Source organism: Acanthaster planci, linkage group LG05 (genome assembly GCF_054643075.1).
Source record: "Acanthaster planci isolate LZ-2023a linkage group LG05, COTS_SCS, whole genome shotgun sequence".
Classification (NCBI taxonomy): domain Eukaryota; kingdom Metazoa; phylum Echinodermata; class Asteroidea; order Valvatida; family Acanthasteridae; genus Acanthaster; species Acanthaster planci.
The window spans coordinates 18,268,286-18,288,958 of record NC_141781.1 but is presented as its reverse complement, the minus strand read 5'-3'; the positions used below and the strand labels follow the sequence as shown (position 1 = coordinate 18,288,958).

Sequence of the window (20,673 nt, the reverse complement as noted above, 5' to 3'; positions counted from 1 at the left end):
TACACACTCAGCTAGCTAGCTAGCTGCTAATGAAAAGTGCTAGCCTCGCCTCCCTGACGACATGTGTACGCCCTCAGCTGAGTGAGCTCTGACCGTTGTTACCGTTTAAACAAAACAAAAAACAACCGAACAAGTTGATCTACCTTGAGTTAAAAATGTTGGGATTAGTTCTGACTGTATTGCTATCTGCGGTATTCAGTGTACGAGGGAATAGTCAAATCGAACATGAGTTCGGCCTCCCACCTCTGTCTCGACCAGTGCAGCCTCAATCGGCCGGTGTGCCATGGCCAATGCCACAAGTGATGGCCTCCACCGAAGTGATATATCCGTTGGCAGATCCCAGCATCTTTAGGTCGGTGTCAGAAGGTTAAATTGTTTTACTTTCACCTTTGCCTTTTTCCTTTAATTTTGAATGTGACACCCCCAAACACTTTGTGCTGAGCTGAGATATCAAACTTCTTGTTTGGGCATACCATGGTTAATAAGAAAGTGTTCATGATGTAGGCCTTGGCCTGTGTTGGGCAAGGTCAGCCGATTGTAATGATGAATGCTGGTCAACTCGTATGTGTATGCAAACCTGTATGCCGACCGACTGTCTCATACGCTGATTAACTCGTATGTTGACTAACTGTTCTTACAGCATGTACAGCAATCAACTTACGCACTGACCAACTTGTACGACAAATTGTACCATAATTAGTCTGTTAGTACGACACATACTAGGATGTGTGCCATTGTGTTGTCCTTGTTCTGGATTTTCTCCCTGTTTGATGACCACTCCCTTCGCAAATAATGTGTGATATTGTGCGTATTGATGCTTTTGATAATTCAACTTGAGCTTATCAATGACAAGCCACCATAGTAAATGAGTGGCTCTGCTTTTACAAATCATTAACACATTACAGTATGTGAAATTCAGTTTTTAAATCTTGATGCTATTTTTCAAAATTGATTACTTTTTTCAATATCTACATGTAGTTCTGAAAAGAGCAGTGTTCAATGCATCTGGTAATTTGGTCAAAAAGCACGATTTTCCAGTCATACAGTGTACGACTTCAGAATTCAGACTGAAAACCGACAGTGTGTCAAGTTGTGGCGCACAAGTTGGTCACCACACAATTTGGTCAGCATTCAAGATTAATACATGTAGTCAGCATACAAGTTGACCAAATTGCGTATGAGTTGGTTGGTGTACGCGACTTGGCACACATACATGTACATGTACATGACATACATTACATGTACATGTACGTGGTGATCATGAGTGATCACCGTCAGTCGATTTTGTGTGAAATCTCTGACTTTATTTCCTTTTACAAAACAATCTTCTAAAGTCAGGTACATGTATTACAGTACAAAGAAATGAACATCAGCCAATTGCCACTGTAGAATTATCAGGAAATGACTTGCAATAAGACTGACAATGACAGATCACTCAAAGATTGATTGTACCCTGCATGTTTTTATTAGTAACATTAAAAGTTGTGGGGTTTGAGTCCAGCATGTTAAGAGACCTTTTTCTCCCACATCGCTCCCTCAAAATTAAAGTTGTTTTGTTCAGAAGTTGTATTTTACTGCTGAAAATTACTTTCTGTTTCATGGCCCTGGAGGATGCGGAAGCATGTGTGTTTTTGTAAATTCTGGGACAATACATGTACATGTAGCAATGTGGGACAGATTTTCATTGCAGGGTAAAATCCATGCCTTCTGGAGAAAGTAAAAACAAGTTATTTATTCTTGTAACATTGTTTGGCAGTTAATACATGTAAGTGCATTGTTCTAAAATAACATTCATTGTGGAATTGTCATTTTGTACATGTATACTTGTGTTTATGCAGAAACACCCTGAACATATATACTCACTCTTCATTTTGAAAACATATAACATGCCTTTTGGTGATCAATTATCATGTAATTTTTTTGATTTTATATCAGGATTTACCAGAAATCGCAGACCACTTGCCAACTGCTTGATCAGGCATTCTCTCGCTATTTCAACATCATCTTCTTTGGAATACCTAAATTGTCTGACGAAGTGAGATTGAGGAAGCTTAGTGAGATGAAACAAGAAGGCCGGTTTAGCTCTCCACATGGCAAGAATCAAGTGGCTCTGACCACTCTAGCAGTTAGCATCACTGATTGCAATGAAATGTACCCATCTCTATCATCATCAGAGAACTGTGAGTTACGTGTACATTGTAGTTTCACTTTCAGTTCAGGCCAGCTAAAATGTGATTGTGACAAACATGTGTACTGTATGTACATGTATGCCATGAAATATTTAGTACCTCATCTATTCAATGTACCTACCTCAGTTGCTGATCCAGAGGGGTGCAGTCTTCCCCACTTTGCAGTTTTTTCTTTTAAGAAGATTTCACCTTTAGCCCTCAATTACATTATTTTATTAGGGGTCGTCCATAATTCTCATCATTTTCATAAGTTTACAAAAATTTGACTTTTCACTAACCTTTTTCCCTCCCTCCAAAGTGTACATGTATATCAGTGGGCAAAAAATGATGATGGATGGAGAGCTGACGCATCCATTGATGGATCATCATTTTTAATCTTCAGAAAAAGAGTACACAAGGTCTTTAACCCCCTCCCCCTCTGATGAGTGGCTTGTATGCTTGTGAAATGATGAAAATTATGGACAGCCCCATACATAAATATTCTGGTTTATTAACATCATATTTGAATAAAATGGTCCTAGTACCAAAACCATTCAAATTTACAAAAATTACACATTTTCATTTACAGCACTAAAAATAATAACAAAATCAATAAAAATTTTGGACAGAAAAATAAACCACAAAAGTCAATGAGGGTATTGTTTAGCACCTGTAACATTCAGTGTTGTAACGTGGGGCTATCAAATTAGAGGTTGTTCTGAGTTGATAACCATTTTCTCGCCGTGGTGGGAGCATTTTGCGGAACCTGTCAGATTCAAGCAATTTCCTGCCAAATTTAATAAATAAATTGGACCGTCTAACTCTTGTAAATCCAAGTATATCAAAGAATCCTTATAATTATTATGCTGATGTCCCAAATTTATTCGACAAGCACGTTTTTGAGCCCTTTCAATTAAATAAATTTGTTCTTAAGTAATAGAGCAGTGCCAGACTGGACATGCATATTCCATGATAGGTCTGATAGGAAATATAGGTTATAACCATATGATATGGAAACACCAGCTTTCATAAGATTGTGCAATATGTATAGTTTCCGAGAAGCTTTCGAGGTTATTTCTGTAATAGGCAAATAGCACTTTAAATAACTCTGTATGGTGATTCCCAACAATTTTAAATGTGAAACTTGGCTGATTTAAGTATATCCCATTAATTGAAAGTGCAGATGTGGATACATGACGTTTGAAAAAACTAATATTCATGCTCATTTAGATGGTTTAGGTAGCACATCATTTTGCTGACACCATCGAGAAAGGTGTACATACAACTGCATTTGTGATTGATCCCCAAATTTAAGGACTTCTCCCAGAGTCAGGTCATCCATGGTCTGCAGCAATCAATTGCAGCATCATTAACAACAATCAAAAATAAAATTGGACCCAATTTTGTACCCTGTGGAACCCCACATGTAATTGCCCAAATAGAAGAAAACTGTCCGCTTAATTAAGTGTTTTGAGTACGTGCTGTAAGAAAGCTGCAAATGATGGGCAGAATGGATGGCCTAACTCCAAGATCTATTAATTTTTGAATTACATGTGTACAATGGCATGATTGACCCGATCAACAGTTTTTGTTACCAAATGTACTTTGTAAATGGAAATTCTTACTAAACATTTACCCTACATGTACTGTACAATGTATATTCGGGTACACCTCCGTTTAGGATGCCCCCTCCCTTTGATAAATGCCGAGTGCCTTGATTCTCTCTTTCTTAAATTTTGCATCCGCCACTATACATAGGTTGAATCTTACGGCAGTGTACCCTTCATCCCTACTTTATAAAGTCATCTTTCTAGTGTCATTGCCAACAGCTATGTAATCCACTCCTTAGGGAGCAATACATGGCTGAAATTCCTGAGAGGGGGCATTAGGGATCCTTTCACTTTTTTGGTGGGGAGAAAAAAGCCTTTTCCAACTTCCCTACAACCGAAATGTTTTGAACAGTGCCTCCAGTGTCATGCTTTGTCCAGTGATTTCCCCTCCCCCTAAAATTTCCATGCTTTGGCAAGTTTTATATTTCAGTCATCCCCCATCGCCCCTAGTCCCCAGTACAGGTTCATCTTGCACTGAATTTTTGGGCATTTGGCAGCTAGGGACACACTTGGCGTGTGCAACGTATTTCTTTTGGAGTACAGTCTCTGCATGTGGGCTGGACATCCAGCATTCTGAGCATGCATGGCCTCTGCGCGCCTAGCCTCGGAAAGAGTTAAAATCACGGCTACCAAGGCGTGTAAAAATTATCATTTTACGTCGTAAGACTGAGACCAGAAGATTTGGAAACTTTTCCATTTTTTTCCATTGCTTTCTGTTGCAGATACATTGGATGTCAGCGCACCGGTGGCTGTTTTATCAGCTCATTCTCAGTGGGGTGCATTGAGAGGTACCGGCATGTTTGTCATTGTACATTGTGCAACCAAGGGGGAAACATATGCTGTTTAGAACTACAATGCAAAATGAAAGACAGTTTTGAGATTTTCCCTTCCACATCAAAACATGTAAAAATACCCAAAATCTACCATCACGATTCAGCTAGGCCATAAAAAAATGCTGAAAGAAATTCCCCAAGTTCTAAGTTCTAAGAAAATGTTGGCCCCATGAATCTGGTTCTGGATTTTCCCTTGTGTACACAATAGCCTGCCATCCCTGGTTGCCAAAAGAGAGGCTTCAGCTACACTCACATGCCATGGGTGCCATGTGTGCCCGGTAGGCAGGCAAAGATGCTGCAAATTCCAAAAACAAATTTTGTAATTTCTTTTCGTACCAGCAACTGCCTCCAGAATACACCTGCACAGAGCATTGTTGGGATGTGTAAATTCATTGTGATTTGTTCTGCATTGTTTGAGCCATTTTTCCCCACCGAACTTGACATGTTTAAATAATGATATGAGTATTTTGGTCATTTCATACATGTGCATGAAGAGAAAGCAAAACTAAAGCAAATTTCATGCTGTTAACTGTAATTTCATTATGACAATTTGCAGTTGTCACAATAACTCTTTCACTTGGGCATGGTGTATGAACTGTGATTTGAGAATTATACTGTACTTGTGATTATAAGTTCTACAATGTATGTCTTACAATAATGGGAAATGTTTCTCTACAGGCTTGGAAACATTTAGCCAACTTGTATATGAGTCTTCTTCATTAGCAATGGTAAGAATTGACCGTTGTCCCTCTACTGCAGACTCAAAACAAATGGACTTAATTCCTAAAATTTGTGTGTTGTCCATTTTTTTCAAACCCTAAGAAATGGTCACAAATTAAAATAATGTCTGTTTTATTTGATTTTTTTTAGTTGAATTATTTGGAGTTGTCAGGTTTGTAATCCAATTGATAAAAGAAGGGCCAGAAAGAAAAATTCTGCTAGCATCAAAATGTCATCATGACAGGCCTTTCTTATTTTGTGATTTGTATTTTTGGTCAGCAAGTTAGCCAGTAAGCAGTTTGCAGCAGCTTTTGTTTTAAGAGAAAGTTTTTATTTAAATTCAAGTTTCACTTATTTGAAAACTATTTGTTCACTTAAATTTTGGAATCAACATGCTAGGTTTATTAATTTTGACAGGATATTTCAGAAAAATAGTGCAATGAAAACTGATTACAAAAGACTTTGTTCAAACAGTCTCTTGAAATTTTGAACACAAAGTTTACTCAAGTAATGCCTTAACACTGGCATCTTTGCATCATCTGACATGAAATCTCAACTTAGCATCATTCTTGTGTTCATTTTAGTTGATAGTCAACAAGACAAGCATCACTGACTATCCACGCTTTGCGCATCGTGGATTCCTGGTAGACTCCTCCAGGCATTTTCTTCCTCTGGATGTACTTCTTCAGTTTCTTGTGAGTTTGGTTGCTGGCTTGTACATTTTGAGGGCTTGGCAAGCCCACCTGTCACATGAAGTTTTGATTTGAGCCCATTATGTGCATTTTAGGGAGTATCCCTTACACATGAGTACATGTATGAGTCTGAGTGTCATCCATTTTTCACTGGAATCTTTGGCTCTGAAGCAATTCTGATTCATAGGAGTGGGCAAATTCATGCAACCCCGCACTACTTGCATGTAGCTGACAAAGGTCAATTTCAGAAAGTAACATCATTTCAAGCAGTAATCTGCTGAAGGCTGTTGATTGATGTTAACTGACCATGTTGGCTGACCAGGTTCACACTTTCCAAGACTGACATTTCAGACTTGAAAAACATATCGTTTTTGTAGTTTTGCACAAATCCAAACAGGCTTATAACTTTAGATAAGAATCATACAATGCAGGTAGGACTTTCTGCATGGCATAGCATGCATAAGGCCGGGATATGATGTACAGGTGTACCTCTCCATCATGTTGTCTTTCGTATCACTAAGCTTGTTGTGGCTGATGGCTGCTTTGTTCAAAATCTGGAGGTGAATTTTTAATGTTTCAGCGAAAGTGCAGTCTACAAGCAAGTATCTGCCACATAGACATACTTATTCTGATAGTAAAGTGCTTGAAACGCTGTTGATGTTGAAACCATTCGCACTCTCAATTGGCCTCTCTAGAAACAGTGTGGGGACAGAACACTGGCAGCTTTAGATGGGTAATTCCAGAAATTGGGGGTTCATTTTTCTGTGTCCCTGTCTTGATTTTTTTAATTTGCAAGGGCGATGAGATATTGCAAATTTCCAGTGATATTTCCATGTCAAATAACAAGAGTCAGATGTAACAGGGACATGAAAATGTCACACTTTAGGACCCTTAATATCTGGAATTACTACAAGCACTGATCAGCTGCAGATGTATCAAAATTGCAGTCAGTTTTGTCACGTTATCCGTAAATCGTAAAATAAGAAATGAAAAACAACACAACATTGTCATTTTGTTTACAGGATGCAATGTCCTACAACAAGTTTAATGTCTTCCATTGGCACATTGTTGATGATCAGTCCTTCCCGTATGAGAGTACAACATACCCTTACATGAGTCAACAGGTAAACAGTTCTCTTGTGACTCTCATCGTCTGTGTTGGAAACTTGAAACAACTTGGAATTTAAAGGAGATACATTCTTTTGCCATCGTAAATATAACCCTGTCAAGAGAGTAGGATAAGTCCTGTCTCAGTGTGTGGCAAAGTGAAGTCAAATTGAAATCTTTGATAAAAACGTAACATGATATGGTGGTCACAGATTTTTGTTGTTGCCAGATTCATTGACATAATATGTATGGCCGTAACCAAATTTCGGGTAAACATTTGGACTGTTTGTTTTTAATTTTGTATTATTTCAGCACTTGGGGTTGCTACAAAAAGGTTAATATTGGAAGTTGTGTACGTTTACATGCATGAAACCAAACTATTGACGTGATTCAAAGCACAGATTTGATTTGACCTCATGCATTACTTCATACTCCTATTCCCCAAGATGCATCTAGCAGAAAAAGGCTCTGAGTCTCTGTCTCTCTGATAACACCTAAATTTGTAGCTTCGGGAGAGAGGAGGTTTTCCAGGTTTTTAAATCTGAGTATTTTGCTTTTATTTTATGCAGGGTGCCTACTCACCATCTTATGTCTACAATCAGATTGATGTGAAGAGGGTCATTGATTATGCCCGGGACCGAGGTATTCGGGTCATCCCCGAATTTGACACCCCAGGCCACACCCAGTCCTGGGGCTCTGTCAAGGGCCTCCTAACACCTTGTGAGGACAAGTCGGGCAAGCCCACGGGCCAGTATGGCCCCATCAACCCCATTCTCAACTCCACCTACCAATTTCTGGAACCGTTCTTTCGGGAGGTCTTCCAAGTGTTTCCCGACAACTACATCCACGTTGGAGGGGATGAGGTCAGCTTTGACTGCTGGTGAGTCGGCTGTCTTGATGAATTTGTGAAAATTCTATAACACTGAATTTTGCAACATCCTCCACTCATTACAACATACAACAGTTATCTGAATAAGACATGTCTACAAAGGACACTACCTACATGTATCTGTACATGTCAAGTCTACTAATTCTAAAGATGAACAAAGAAATTGACTAGATATTTGATCCTGTGACCTCAAGGATGTCATGCCTCTGCAATGAAGTCACATCTTAAGTCAAATTAACTAAAAACTAAAACAACTGAAGCAACTAGATGGAGAATCCTCAATGCACGGCCAGCTTGTTACCTAAGCCTGAAATTATTTACATCTTTATCCAGGTTGAGATAAAGTTGAAATGATGATACACATGTAACAGTGATGTAGTCGAGTACTTTTTGAGAACCAAGCTCTCTACTAAATATTTAACTAGTTAGGAGGGAACAAAGCTTAAGTACATTGGCATTTTAAGGTACATGCATAAAGGTAAGATTACAAAGCAACATAATGACTTCAAACCATCATTGTTTGATTAAAATTAACTTTTTAGGACAAAAGTACTCAGAAAGTACTTGACCGAGTACTTTCAGAGTACTTTTCTCCTTAAAACTTAAATTTTACACAACTGGGAGTTTCTGAATTCTAACATTTATTTTGTAATCTTACCTTTGCACATTTACCATCAAATGCCTGTGCACCCTGGCTTTATTCCCTCTTACCCAATTCAGTATTTTGCGGAGAACGTTGGTACTCGGAAAGTACTCGACTACAACACTGTGATATAAAGGGATGCCTCTGTTTAGATTTCATTCACAAAGGTCATGAAAAATGTCGCCCGCCACTTGACTTCAAGCTTTCTTTTTACCTGCAAATTTGTGTAAACACAGGGCACATGAAAAGAAATGTTTGGACGTGTTGGAGAACTGGTCTCCTGAATGGAGAATTGTCTCCCAAACTTGGAGATATTGGACACTTATATGCAGCATGGGCACTGCATGCAGTCACCAGCTGAATGTGGTTATCTTGCCATTTACTCTTCGTTGGAGCAAAAGGGAAACTTGCTGAAATTCTTGCTGGACCTGATATTAGCAAGACTATCTTTATACCCACTTTGATAAAGTTTGCATTTTCGTGCAAGTAATACAGAAATAAATGTGTTACTGATGAAGTGAGATCAGTTGCAGACATATTGTATGACAGTACCTGTCCACAGCCAGATCTGAATGATGTGTATTGTCCCATATTCACAAGTATTGTCTGTCTGCAAGAACTTGACAAATTTTTGTGCATTCAGGAAGAGCAACAAGGACATCCAACATTTCATGGCACAGATGGGTTTCGGCCAGAACTACTCCAAACTGGAAGCGTACTATGAGAAGAAATTCTTAGGTATTGTGGAGAATCTGCTGGCTAGACCAATCGTGTGGCAGGAGGTTGTCGATAATGGAGTTCATGTAAGTACTGCAAGTACCTGCGATTTCTGTTAACTCCTGTCTTCTTCTAAATTTAACAAGATAACTCTTTATGAGAGGTACTTTTACAACTGTGATCAGAAATTATTTATGAAAGTGCAGAAAATACAGAATCAGAAACTTTTCGTCATGCCATTTGGGAGAAAATATCCTTATACAGAGGAATAGCTTCTCTGCAAGAGTTTCAGAAAAATCAGCTTGCCATGAACAAAGGTGCATATACATGTATATTAACTTATTGAAAGGAGTAAATGACATTTTTAGTCAATTAAAGTAACAATCTAGTGTGTTTCTCGCCACTTCAGTCCTTGCGTCACATATTCTCAAAGCGAATAACTTTGCTTTGATTGCTGTACATGCATATACATGTACATATATTAGCAAATTATGAATTACACGAATGCAGTAGATTTTGAAATTATAAAAATGTTTGCTTACATTTAAGAAGTCTCTGCCATCTTAAACTTGTGATAAACTGAACCAATCCCGGCTTCTTTGCAGTAAAAAGAAATGCTTCATGCTTACACATGTGTACAGTTACTACCAAGAAAACAGTAAAAATGTTTCTTCAACTGTTCAGATATGCTTTTAAAATGATACATGTATGTCTAAGTTTGATGGAGCATGTAATGTTATTTGCAAAATTGCACAAACATTTCCAGTTTTAGAAACTTTTTTATACATGCTCCAGATCATAATGGCACAGATTGTGGCTGAACAACTTATCCACAGCTGAAAAATGACACCTTTGCTCAAGTGCGGAAGGTCCCAGGTTGCACAGACGCCATGTCTAAGGTGACCAGGCCAGGCTACAGGGTACTACTCTCCGCCCCCGGTACCTCAACTATTACTTTCGGGGCCCTTATTGGGAGCTGTGGAATCTCATGTACCTTGTGGATCCGCTCAATTTTTAAGGTTATCTCGCTGGGATCACTTCACGTCATATGACAAAAAGGCAACCAGCGGCCCTTACAGTTATAGTCATTTTGCTTCATATACATTTGCACATGTTACTGTGTGATTAACTGGCTAAATGGGAGAGGTAAGATCACAGTGGCAGGACCAGGAACTGCATATTGTTTCCTGATCAATTCTTCTTGTCCTTGACCAATGCATACAGGTACATGTACCGGCATGCTACCGGTAACACTGTCATCTCAGTGTACTCCTTCTTAAATCTGAAGTCTAATTATCTGCCCTCAGGTAAATCTCGAAACATCGGTACATGTTTGGAAACAGCCGTGGCCCTCTGAGCTCTTCAATGTCACCAAGAAGGGCTACAGAGCATTGTTGTCCACCCCCTGGTACCTGAACTTGGCTGGTAACCCATACGGCCAGCCTTGGAGGGGCATATACAAAATTGAGCCCTTGGCATTCAATGGTAATGCGCCTTTTTGACTGACTATTGTCCTGGTAGCGGTGCATGCATGGTCATGAAGAGACTGGTATATAAATCTACATGTTTGCTGTAGCATAACTGTGCTGCATTAGTGCAAATGAGGCTTTTTTGTGTGGCAGGAAATGACACGTGTGCCAATTGAACAGATAGTAAGCATGTGCATGCATCATACACATACTTTTGCGAATAACAAGCAAAACCATTTGAGCTTCATTTAAAATATTTTCTAATATTGTTTAATTCGTTTCAAAGATCTAAACCTACAGCTTAAATTTCTTTCAGGGCAGTGCAAATTTAGCAATGAAGTGTTTCTAGCAGATGGCTCTTAATGCGTTAAAATGAATCCACTAACTGGACCCTCAGACGAGTTCAACCCTGTTTCGACAGTCCTTAATCCACCAATTTTAATATAATTTTTATGTCCTGAAAATTGGGGATATAATTACACCACTTCCAACTAAAATTCTGTTTCTTTGATATCTGTTTAGCTGTAATCTGTTTGTTCATTTTTAACCATCAGACCTGGTTTCTTTCCTTTTACAACTGAAACCTGTTTTCGCCGTTTTTTTCTCTGTCATGCAATTTCTTTTTTATTTCTTTGCCTTAGATTATTTTTTACCCTTCTGCCCGGTTTTGTACTATTGTTTGGACTTGTTTTGACTTCTGACTTGTTTTTTTTCCTTTGGATGTCACTTTCCTTTGTTGCTTTTTTGTGTGTTTGGATGCAGAGAATGTTTCCAAGACCACTGTCCTTTTGTTTTTAGTGTTTGAAAGGCTCACCTCACCCAGACTCCATTGGCACTCCACATCCTTCAACCATGTTAACCCCTGATTGGCTTTGTGGGGAATAACCATACACGGATGTGCTGATGTGTCACAGTGTTTACCACAGTGCTTTTGGGGATAAAATGGGTGTCATCAGTACATACAATGTACATTGTACACTGCCATCATAAGCACTTGAGCACAATTACATGTATCTCCATTTCAAAAGGCAGTTGTTTTGTGTAATCCTTGTTTTGAGTCTTCATGAGAAATCACCATGCACGACTGGAAACAGATTGCACCTTTTCACTTTCTTGTGATCAAGTGTAACTTACGGGTGCGCTACATCTGTTTCTCATACTTGCAGCATACAGTTACTCTTGTTCTATTCCACCATGAATTACAATATAAATACAGTTCCCTAGTACATGTACATGGGCTGTTAAATATTATTTAAATTTGAATCACAGCAGTAGTTGGTTTGTAACAGCAAGGACATGGTTGAGGTCACTGTGATGATTGCTGGCTGTTTATAGCCAGGTAACCAACAGATGAAATTACATCATAAGCAGTTTCACTGTGTGCCATTGCTGGACAGGATGTTCTGTGGATTAATGCAGCCTTTAAGTTTAAGCCATAGTTTACAGTACCCTCTTGGCCTGTGCATGCTCTAGGGCAGGAGGGAACAACCCTGCAACTGCAATGAAAACGATTTCTGAAAATGACTATACATGTACTTTGTAATGGTGTATCCTGGTGGGCTGCTTCATACTTGAATGCTTGCTAAGATTCAGCTGATTCCTAACAGACCTATAAAGCCAAACAAAAAATTAGTTGTGTTTCCTATTGCACTGAAAAATAGATTAGGGTGGTTGGTTGGGTAAAATGTTTTTTTTTTACTCTAAATTTTTATAGCCCAAAAACTAGGGTTGGAGGATGGTCTGTATTTGGGGGGGTGTATACTGTGCATGTGTACATCAGTATTAGAGATCAGCACTGTGGTTGAGTAGTAAAGCAGCTGGTTGTTGAAATACAAACACACAAGAGCCGTCCATCTCATGCAAAAAAAAGATTAGAACAGCACAATTTACAGGACGATGTACACCAAATTAGGTTCGGGCAAGGCACCATCATATCAGTGTTTATATTTTATTGATTTGTCAAAAAAAGGATATGGGCCCCGCGTGATTTTCTCCCAATAGGTACATGTTGGGTCAGCTAACCAGAAACACAGCTACATGTTTTTTTTTGTGCGGCCTAAGTTGACTTTTTTAGGTACATGTATAGCCCAGCATCAAACATCAACAAACAGTATGCATGTCCTCTGGAAGTAAAGTGGGTTAAGTGTTACTGTTACTTAACATGCTAAATAAAGCCTATTTTGTATGGTACTCAGCTCATCAGTAGTTTGTGAACTGTACTGACTTTCAGCTTATATTTAGTAAATAACACTTGTAACACACTTTGCTATGTGAGGATGCCATGTATATTGATAATTGATACCCACTATATGGGTAGCTAGGTCATGTGATTTAGCAGGTGCAATTGGTCTATGAGCCATGTTAGTTCAATAAATGCTCTTAGCCTGAATTTGATTTTTCACAGAGAGAGTGATGGAAAGAATCGATCCTAATAGTAACAGGGCTTTTAAAGTAGACAAGTGTGACAATTCTATCATCCATCCTTGTTCTAAATCAAGTATATGATACAAGAAGATTTGAAGACGTATTTTGTACATTAAAGTATAACAGGTGAGAACATGTACATGCAGGTCAAATATCCTCTAACCCATGCAGGTGTAAGTGTTGTGCTAAGTGTTTGACTACCACATCTGACATACATGTATGTATATGTATCGATTTTGCATGATTATTTTTTCAGCCCATCATAAGAACATTTTAAAATATCTATGGGTAGACAAAATCCCCTGTTACTGTCAATTAATATTTTATCACTATCAGACAACTATGTGATGTTGTAACTTTGAAGAGGTAAATAACCATGCATGTTTTTTGAGAAATTTACATTCAGAGAGCAATATCTGTTTCAGTGCCTGCATTTCCACTTTTCTGCAGTTTGGAAAAATCATAATACATCCTTTTTGATAACAAGGTCCTTCTCTAGAGATCTTGGGATCAAGAAGGCACATTACATGTACACTGTAGGCATGCTACCAGAGAATTAGTGCATGCCCGTGCTTTTGTAAAATAAGAATTTACATGTACCATTTACATGTAGGAAGGTTTGTGTTTTTACATTTTTCCTGTTTTCCTCTTGTTTGGTTACTCAGCACAAATACTGTTTTAATTTTGTTTAAATCCTATTTTTCTTCCTTGTTGTGTGACTTTCCCATGTACACTATTTTTAGCCTGGCTTTTTTAATTGTTTTCACTCATATTATATACCAAGGAAAAAGCATATTTTTCAGAAACAAGTTTCAAGCATGATGAGAACATTTTGGGTGCATGTGCTCCTTAAATTTTAGATTGTTAAATGTGACCTATACTCTAACAAGGATACATTACGATACTGAATCCTGGAAGCACATGTGCATGTGACATTATGTTCAAGGACATTACTAATGCAAGTGATTTACAGTTGCTTGATACATAATGTGGCTGTTTTGTGTTGGCCATCATAAATGGCTGAGTGGCAGAATTTCCTGAGAGATACATGTATCATTCCTTGCCTAGTACACAAACAAGTGCAATTGTACATGCATGTGCTAAGTAAAAAAGTGCAAAATAATCCTTTAGTCACTTTTCAACAGAATATAAGTTTGTGTCAGTTTTGACTAAAAGCAATCGACAGGATGCAGATGTTTTTGCTTTTGACGAAAAGTGACCAGTCCCATGGTATTGCCACAGTACAGTTTCTGTGAAAGAAGGGGTTGTTGAAACAGCTGCCTGTATGACAGGGCATGTGGTGTCCTCCACGGTGAATACAGGAAATCAACACACATCTGTGTTGGGACAGTGCAATACAGTGAAACATGATGAAGTGATTGACAAAATAATCATTTGACCCATTGTCACTGCTCAGTGTCATGCGGCACTCACGCCAGACACCTGGTACCTGTCAGTTAACATCTGTTTTTATTGACCAAATGCTGTCAGAACTTGTTCAAAGTGCACATTGTTTTAATAGAAACAGTAAATTTCCTGCCAGGCAATGATCTAGTGGACAGTTTGTCTCCAAAGAACAAATCAGTAAAGTAACTTATGTACAGGTAGGTACTTTGACACCACAATTTCTATACAGGCAACAAATGAGACTGGAGGGTTTTTGGCAAATATGCTGCACAGCTTCATCTCTGTTTCTTGTTCAAGGTGGTCTCTAATGCGGTAGTCCATGTGTGGAAAGGCCCATGGCAAGAAGAACTGGCCAAAGTCACCCGCCTGGGTTACAAGACTCTGTTGTCTACACCTTGGTATCTGAACTATGCTGGCAATCCATATGGTCAGGATTGGAAGACTGCCTATGCAGTTGAACCCTTGATGTTTAACGGTAATCATTTGCAAGTTCTGGGGTGTCAAATCATTATTTCACCCATTCATCCCATGCTTTTTGAACCTGTGAACATAGCCAGAGTTCATAAAGAACCAGAGCTCTTCTAGAACCATACCTGTCCCGACAGTGCTCGTGGAACAGTGGGGGGGGCATTTATGAGATCACCGTGCATGAGCCAGAGTAAAGGGCCTGCCAAAAGTGGGAGGGGGCATTATCCCTAAGTCAAAAAAGTGTGGGGGGGGGGCTCCCTTGCTCCTCCCCTGCTACCGCCGCCAGTGATTCATTTGAAGGATAATTGTGTTTTATTCCATACCATATTCATTGACAAGCCAATATCTTATTATGTGAGAACAAATCATGTGTCTATAAGCACAGGTGCATTCCACTACACATGAACATGAATACGGTGTAAGCTTGTTTGTTGGCAATTGAGCCACAGTAGTACTGCTATCTGTAATTCATTCCTAAGTCCACAGGGCCATACAGTAAATATTTATTTAAAAAGTTTATTCTTTATGATTTGTCCATGTTTCATGGTTAAGCAGTTATTACTAATGCATACCAAACACAGAGAAAATGGGTAAGAGGTTAATAGTACCTTATTAGTGGTTATGGTAAGAGATTTAAAAGAAAATTAACCGGGCATTTACTGAGCTCATGAATAACAACAATTTTAGCTTGGAAATTTTCAGTTAACTTTGCCTTTTTTGTAGACAATAACAGTACATATGCCATACTGGTACACATACAGTACTTTAAGACGTTGACTGCCGCACATACATGTAATTTACTATTATTTATTTGGCATTGACAATACAAAGTATACATTGTACATATAGAACAAAACAAAACCCAAGGACAAGGACATATGAAGAATGTAGCACATGCCAGGAAAGAAAAAATGTAACTAAATAACTGTAGCTCAAAGGCCTTCCTTTCCACAGGGTGTTCCCACTTGCCAAGCGTTGTATGCACGCATGCATAAGTAACAGGTAGTCTTCAGGTTTCTATTGGAACATAAGCATTTTAAAGATGTACAGTATGTCCTCACCACTGCCAGTATTTGTTGTGTTCTTGCTGATGCCAGTGTATTCAATTTACAATACAAAAGCCTTTCATTTCCTTCGAGTATAGCTTGAAGTGGCAGAATCCGGGGCCCTTTTCCAGTACTCGACTTGGGCTCCGTCTGAGGCTTCAATTCCAAAACTAATCCCCGATTGTGGGCCCTAAGCGTTTAAATGAAATTGGATTACTGTAATTCCTGGCTCTCTTGCATCTTATTTGATGTTTGCAGCACTATTAAACTAATTACTGCACTTACAGCTTCAACGTCAGCTAGTTAAAAAACAGTTGAAGCCTGAGACGGAGCCGAAGTTGAGTATTGGAAAATGGCACGGTACAAATAAGCCCACATTCAAGTGGGCTTATTGTCCACGCCACAACCAAGACTCTTTAGGTTGTTTCTTGCCCTTTTCTGTCTTTCAAAAGCCTCACGCCAAAAAAAAAAACACCTAGAGGAAAGTTACTCTTTTGAACCCTTCATGTACTTCCTGGTTTCATGGGACTTTCTTCAATTGCTTTTAAATGCTTTCAAAATCTGTCATGTTTTCTTTGTAAGTTAATGTATTGCTGTACCCCCTTCTGCAAGAAAGTTATTACTAAAAATGAAGACTTAGTGCCAGTGTTGCATTCAAGTACTTTTCTGAGTCCTAAAGTTAACAGATTTCTGAGGTAGTGTAGTAGTAATAAGCCTAGGTGATGTAGGTTATGTAGACTGAATCCTTTGTGTCAGTGTCTTGTGAGTGGTTGGAAAATAATAAGCATGCAAAAATGTTCAGGTATTTATGAATCCTTCTGCAGGTACATGCACGTGTACTTCAACATTCCAGCATTCCTTCATTTCCAAATACTCAGCTCCTAGGTTTCATCACTAGCTTGTGTACTGTACTGTTATCAAACTCTACCATGTCTAGTTACCTGGCTTTATTTCCTAATCTAGCATGTTAGATTATCAGAGTGGGAAAAGGGATGCTTAATACACTGCTTATTTATCAGCCAACATTGCTTAAATGAAGAAATAAAAGGCACTTCTTTCCTACTGTTTTTCATCAAGCAACTTTCCTCTTTGTGGGTTATGCCCCATGGCCAAAGTTTTATTGGGTGTTGAGATGACCATTTTTCTGGATGATTTTCAGGTACAGCAGCCCAGAAGGCCTTGGTGTTTGGAGGAGAGGCCTGCATGTGGGGAGAGTATGTGGATGCCACCAACCTGATTCAGAGGAGCTGGTAATGATACAAAATTAAAATGATTAAAATGATTGATGCATTTAATGATGCACTGTTCCTGAAGTGTGTAATTACCAAATGTTGGTTTAATTCATTGAAACACTTTTAATTGGCCTGACTTCTCAATGCAAATAATCCACTCTCAGGCCACGTGGCTGTGCAGTTGCTGAACGATTGTGGAGTGCAGAGAACGTTCGCGATGTAAACAAGGCAGCACCCAGGCTAGCTGAACAGAGGTGCCGTATGGTCAAGTAAGTAATTGTATCACTGCTAGGTGTACTTTTTGTTTTTAAGGTAAAGCCCTATCGGTCATGGGGGAGAAGACAATAAGGAATTGTTCAGCTGTAGAGGGGAAGAAAACCTCAGATATTATTCTGGGAAAACCCATGGTATCAGGGACTGAAAACCCAATCCACATATCGGGCTGCACAGAATTGGAACCCTGGGCTGCTGTGGTGGAAAGTGAGCAAGGCACGACTATGCCAACCTGACTGTACGTCAGGAAAAAAACAAGAGAGCTGAAATTGAGATCTGGTATCTGGTGCTCCCGGGATGTTGTCTTCCATGTGTTCATCCTCACTTATTCCCATATTTTAGCCAATTTGGGGCCATTAGCCCTTATAGACCAATCTGACATCAAGTGTTAGAAGCTATTACTGCAGTGGCTCAGTGTGCTCACATCAGTGGTGTTCATATCCAATTCTTGGCTCCAGAGGCCAACATTTGAATTTTTGTCTAAAAACAATTGTCCGCATGTTTTGCATTCTCCCTGCCCTAAGGAAAGTTTTGTTTTTCTAAAGTACCGGCAGTTTCAGTTCCTCCAAACAAATTTGCAATGTGACTCCAAGGGAAGTGGGCTTCCCCCACCCCCAGCCCAGGATTTGCCACTGGCCTACACACAGATGATTGGATAGTTTGTAATGTACTCATGCATGCAGGAACATTGGAACATCACTGGCATCAGTAGGACACATTCTAGGAAACAAAACATTAATTCAGGAATGTGTATGGTGTTGATTACAGGCGTGGTCTGAAAGCTGAGCCAGTGACTGGGCCAGGATTCTGTTAAATTCTAAGAAGAGATTGAAATAGTAATGCACACTGGTCAACCTGATGTTCGTTTCAAGGAAGCGTTTATTAGAATTTAGCACATTCATCAGTACTGGTTTTTTTTATACTGCACCAGCATGATTGCCATAGATTTTGTCGCATTTTGCACTAAAATTAAACAAATGAAAACTTGTTCCTAACAGACAACATTGTCTGACATTTATGAGTTTGCAGCGTCATCAAGCATTATCTCTTTATTTGAAGATAATAGCCAATACACAAACATTACTTGTTGAAGTATGATTTGCAATGATCATTGTCAAAACCATCACTGAAAATGTTTTGTCTGATGGAAGTTTTTATTTAGATAATCTTTGCTTGGTTTCTAATAATTACAATGTGGAGAATGAAATCTTGTTCTACAACTTTATATTAAACCAGAATCTCTGGGGAAAAAAGGTGAAATATTCTAGTATTAGGACTTTACAACAAAATCTGTTAATTCGTTGTTCTTATAGATGTTACTTTGTAAAAAGCATAAGATGTTAATGTTTCTTCGCACAAAAGAAAAATGAATCGGTTACCAGTCCTTTTGTATTGTATTAGATAATGTTCATAACATTCATGCCTTAGATAGAATCATTTATTAATGAACCATCACTAGAGTAACTATCATTTAGTTTCAAGGATGGATACAGAACGAAGATTGTGGTGCTAAGATGTTCTTCGAGGGGCCTGTTGGAAATTTCTTGGTGTTGTCATTTATAATAGCTGTTCTGAGGGTTGAGGCTACAGTTTAAGAGCATTTTACACTTTTGAAAAAAAAGGAAACGAAATAGTGTAGTTCTAAAAATCGCCTTCCTCTCATATAAAAGAATCGAAAATTGTCCCTTTTTGGGGTTGGGGTAGGGTGGGTGTTGGGGGTAGAGAGGCGTTTGTCCGGTGTTAAGTTTTGTGGCATTCCTGTGAAAACGAATCTAAATTTTCCACGCAGTTTTTGACCTTTCTCAGTTCAAAGTTTTAAACGTATATTTTCAAATTCGTTCCTTTAATTCATGACCTTTCATGTCCAATGTTTACTTTCGTCTTTAGTCGCTCAGTTTTTAACTTTTAATTTTGTACCATGTACTACATGTTTTCTTGAAAGACAATTCGATGTCTGTATTTGTTGAACGTACAGTAGATGAATCAGTTTCGTCATTTTGCGATCAATGTTATATCAGTTTCATTCAAATTTGTCACTCGATACTCTCTTCGGTATTTTATGTTTCCGTCTGTTCTTTTCTACTTAAAACATGTTTACTTTTAGTTGTTTTAACATAGATCTGTAACCTTAAATAAAGTCATATCGTTTGTATTGGTTGTGCGTTCAAGCGTTAACAGCTGGAAAAAAATGTTTATACATGTACATGTACTGTTCACTTCATGCAAGAAATAATTTTAGGCCCAAACTCCCGAAAGCAAAATGTATATTTTCACATCTGTCACAAAATAGTCAGTTCATTTCTTCCTTTCTCTTTGGACTGTCTAACCTTCAATTTATTGTCTTTAATTGCAATACACCATATCAAAGACGTCTGTACATGGTTGTGTACCATCCGATGAATTTGATTAAAACATTCTTTGGATCAATGGAACAAAAATTGATCCTTCCATCAGGTTAGAAAAGGTCTATTGAAATCTTACGAAATCTAATGGAAAATTGTTGAAAAAGATTGACCGTGATAAAAAAACAAATCATTGTAGCATTTGCATGTCCTAGTCTCCTCGAGACGAATTTGAAGTTAACGGTCTGGGAATTTGAACGAAACAAAATTTGGAAATGCGCAGGAATTATTTGCTAGTACAGTTTTCCGTGCCCACTAAGTTTTATACAACCTGTTGTCTTGAATTATTGTTGATTCCAGTGAAAATAATTAATAGGTGATTCCAACGAGGAAAATTAAACATGAAGCATCTGCACTAAATTCATATGATTAATTAATTCACAGATATCGATCAAATTTCTGTGCCTCCTCATTTTTATACACCTGTCGTCTTGAATAATTATTGTTTATTTCAATGAAATTTGAATTGATAGGTGATTTCAACGAGGAAAATTAAACATGAAGTGTCTGGAGTATTTTTCTTCATTGGGCAACTAATTTACAACTTTCGTTTTCAAAGTCTAATAATCTGTT

The 20,673-nt window shown here is 38.4% G+C and overlaps 1 protein-coding gene across 3 annotated transcripts; it reads left to right on the top strand.

The window, feature by feature from the left end:
• Positions 1 to 18: 18 nt before the first annotated feature.
• On the top strand, positions 19 to 20,496 carry LOC110988677 (beta-hexosaminidase subunit beta-like). 3 transcript variants are annotated; one of them, XM_022252431.2, is made up of 12 exons: positions 19 to 352; positions 1,936 to 2,180; positions 4,501 to 4,566; positions 5,290 to 5,339; positions 5,916 to 6,026; positions 7,046 to 7,147; positions 7,700 to 8,010; positions 9,306 to 9,465; positions 14,977 to 15,154; positions 17,353 to 17,443; positions 17,590 to 17,694; positions 18,467 to 20,496. In XM_022252431.2, the coding sequence occupies exons 1-12, from the start codon at positions 156 to 158 to the stop codon at positions 18,510 to 18,512; spliced, it is 1,662 nt and encodes a 553-aa protein (XP_022108123.2). In that variant the 5' UTR covers positions 19 to 155; the 3' UTR covers positions 18,513 to 20,496. The 3 variants fall into 3 exon arrangements, with proteins under 3 accessions (XP_022108123.2, XP_022108122.2, XP_086993610.1); XM_022252430.2 differs by lacking the exon at positions 14,977 to 15,154 and adding an exon at positions 10,687 to 10,864; XM_087137484.1 differs by lacking the exons at positions 17,353 to 17,443; positions 17,590 to 17,694; positions 18,467 to 20,496 and adding an exon at positions 10,687 to 10,864 and having other exon boundaries at positions 14,977 to 15,119.
• Positions 20,497 to 20,673: the final 177 nt, after the last annotated feature.

Coding starts and splice junctions, on each gene's coding strand:
- LOC110988677 (XM_022252431.2), top strand. CDS start 156: ATGTTGGGATTAGTTCTGACTGTATTGCTATCTGCGGTATTCAGTGTA. Junction 6,027..7,045: donor ATGTACTTCTTCAGTTTCTT/GTGAGTTTGGTT, acceptor TTTTGTTTACAG/GATGCAATGTCCTACAACAA. Junction 17,695..18,466: donor CAGAGGTGCCGTATGGTCAA/GTAAGTAATTGT, acceptor TGTTGATTACAG/GCGTGGTCTGAAAGCTGAGC.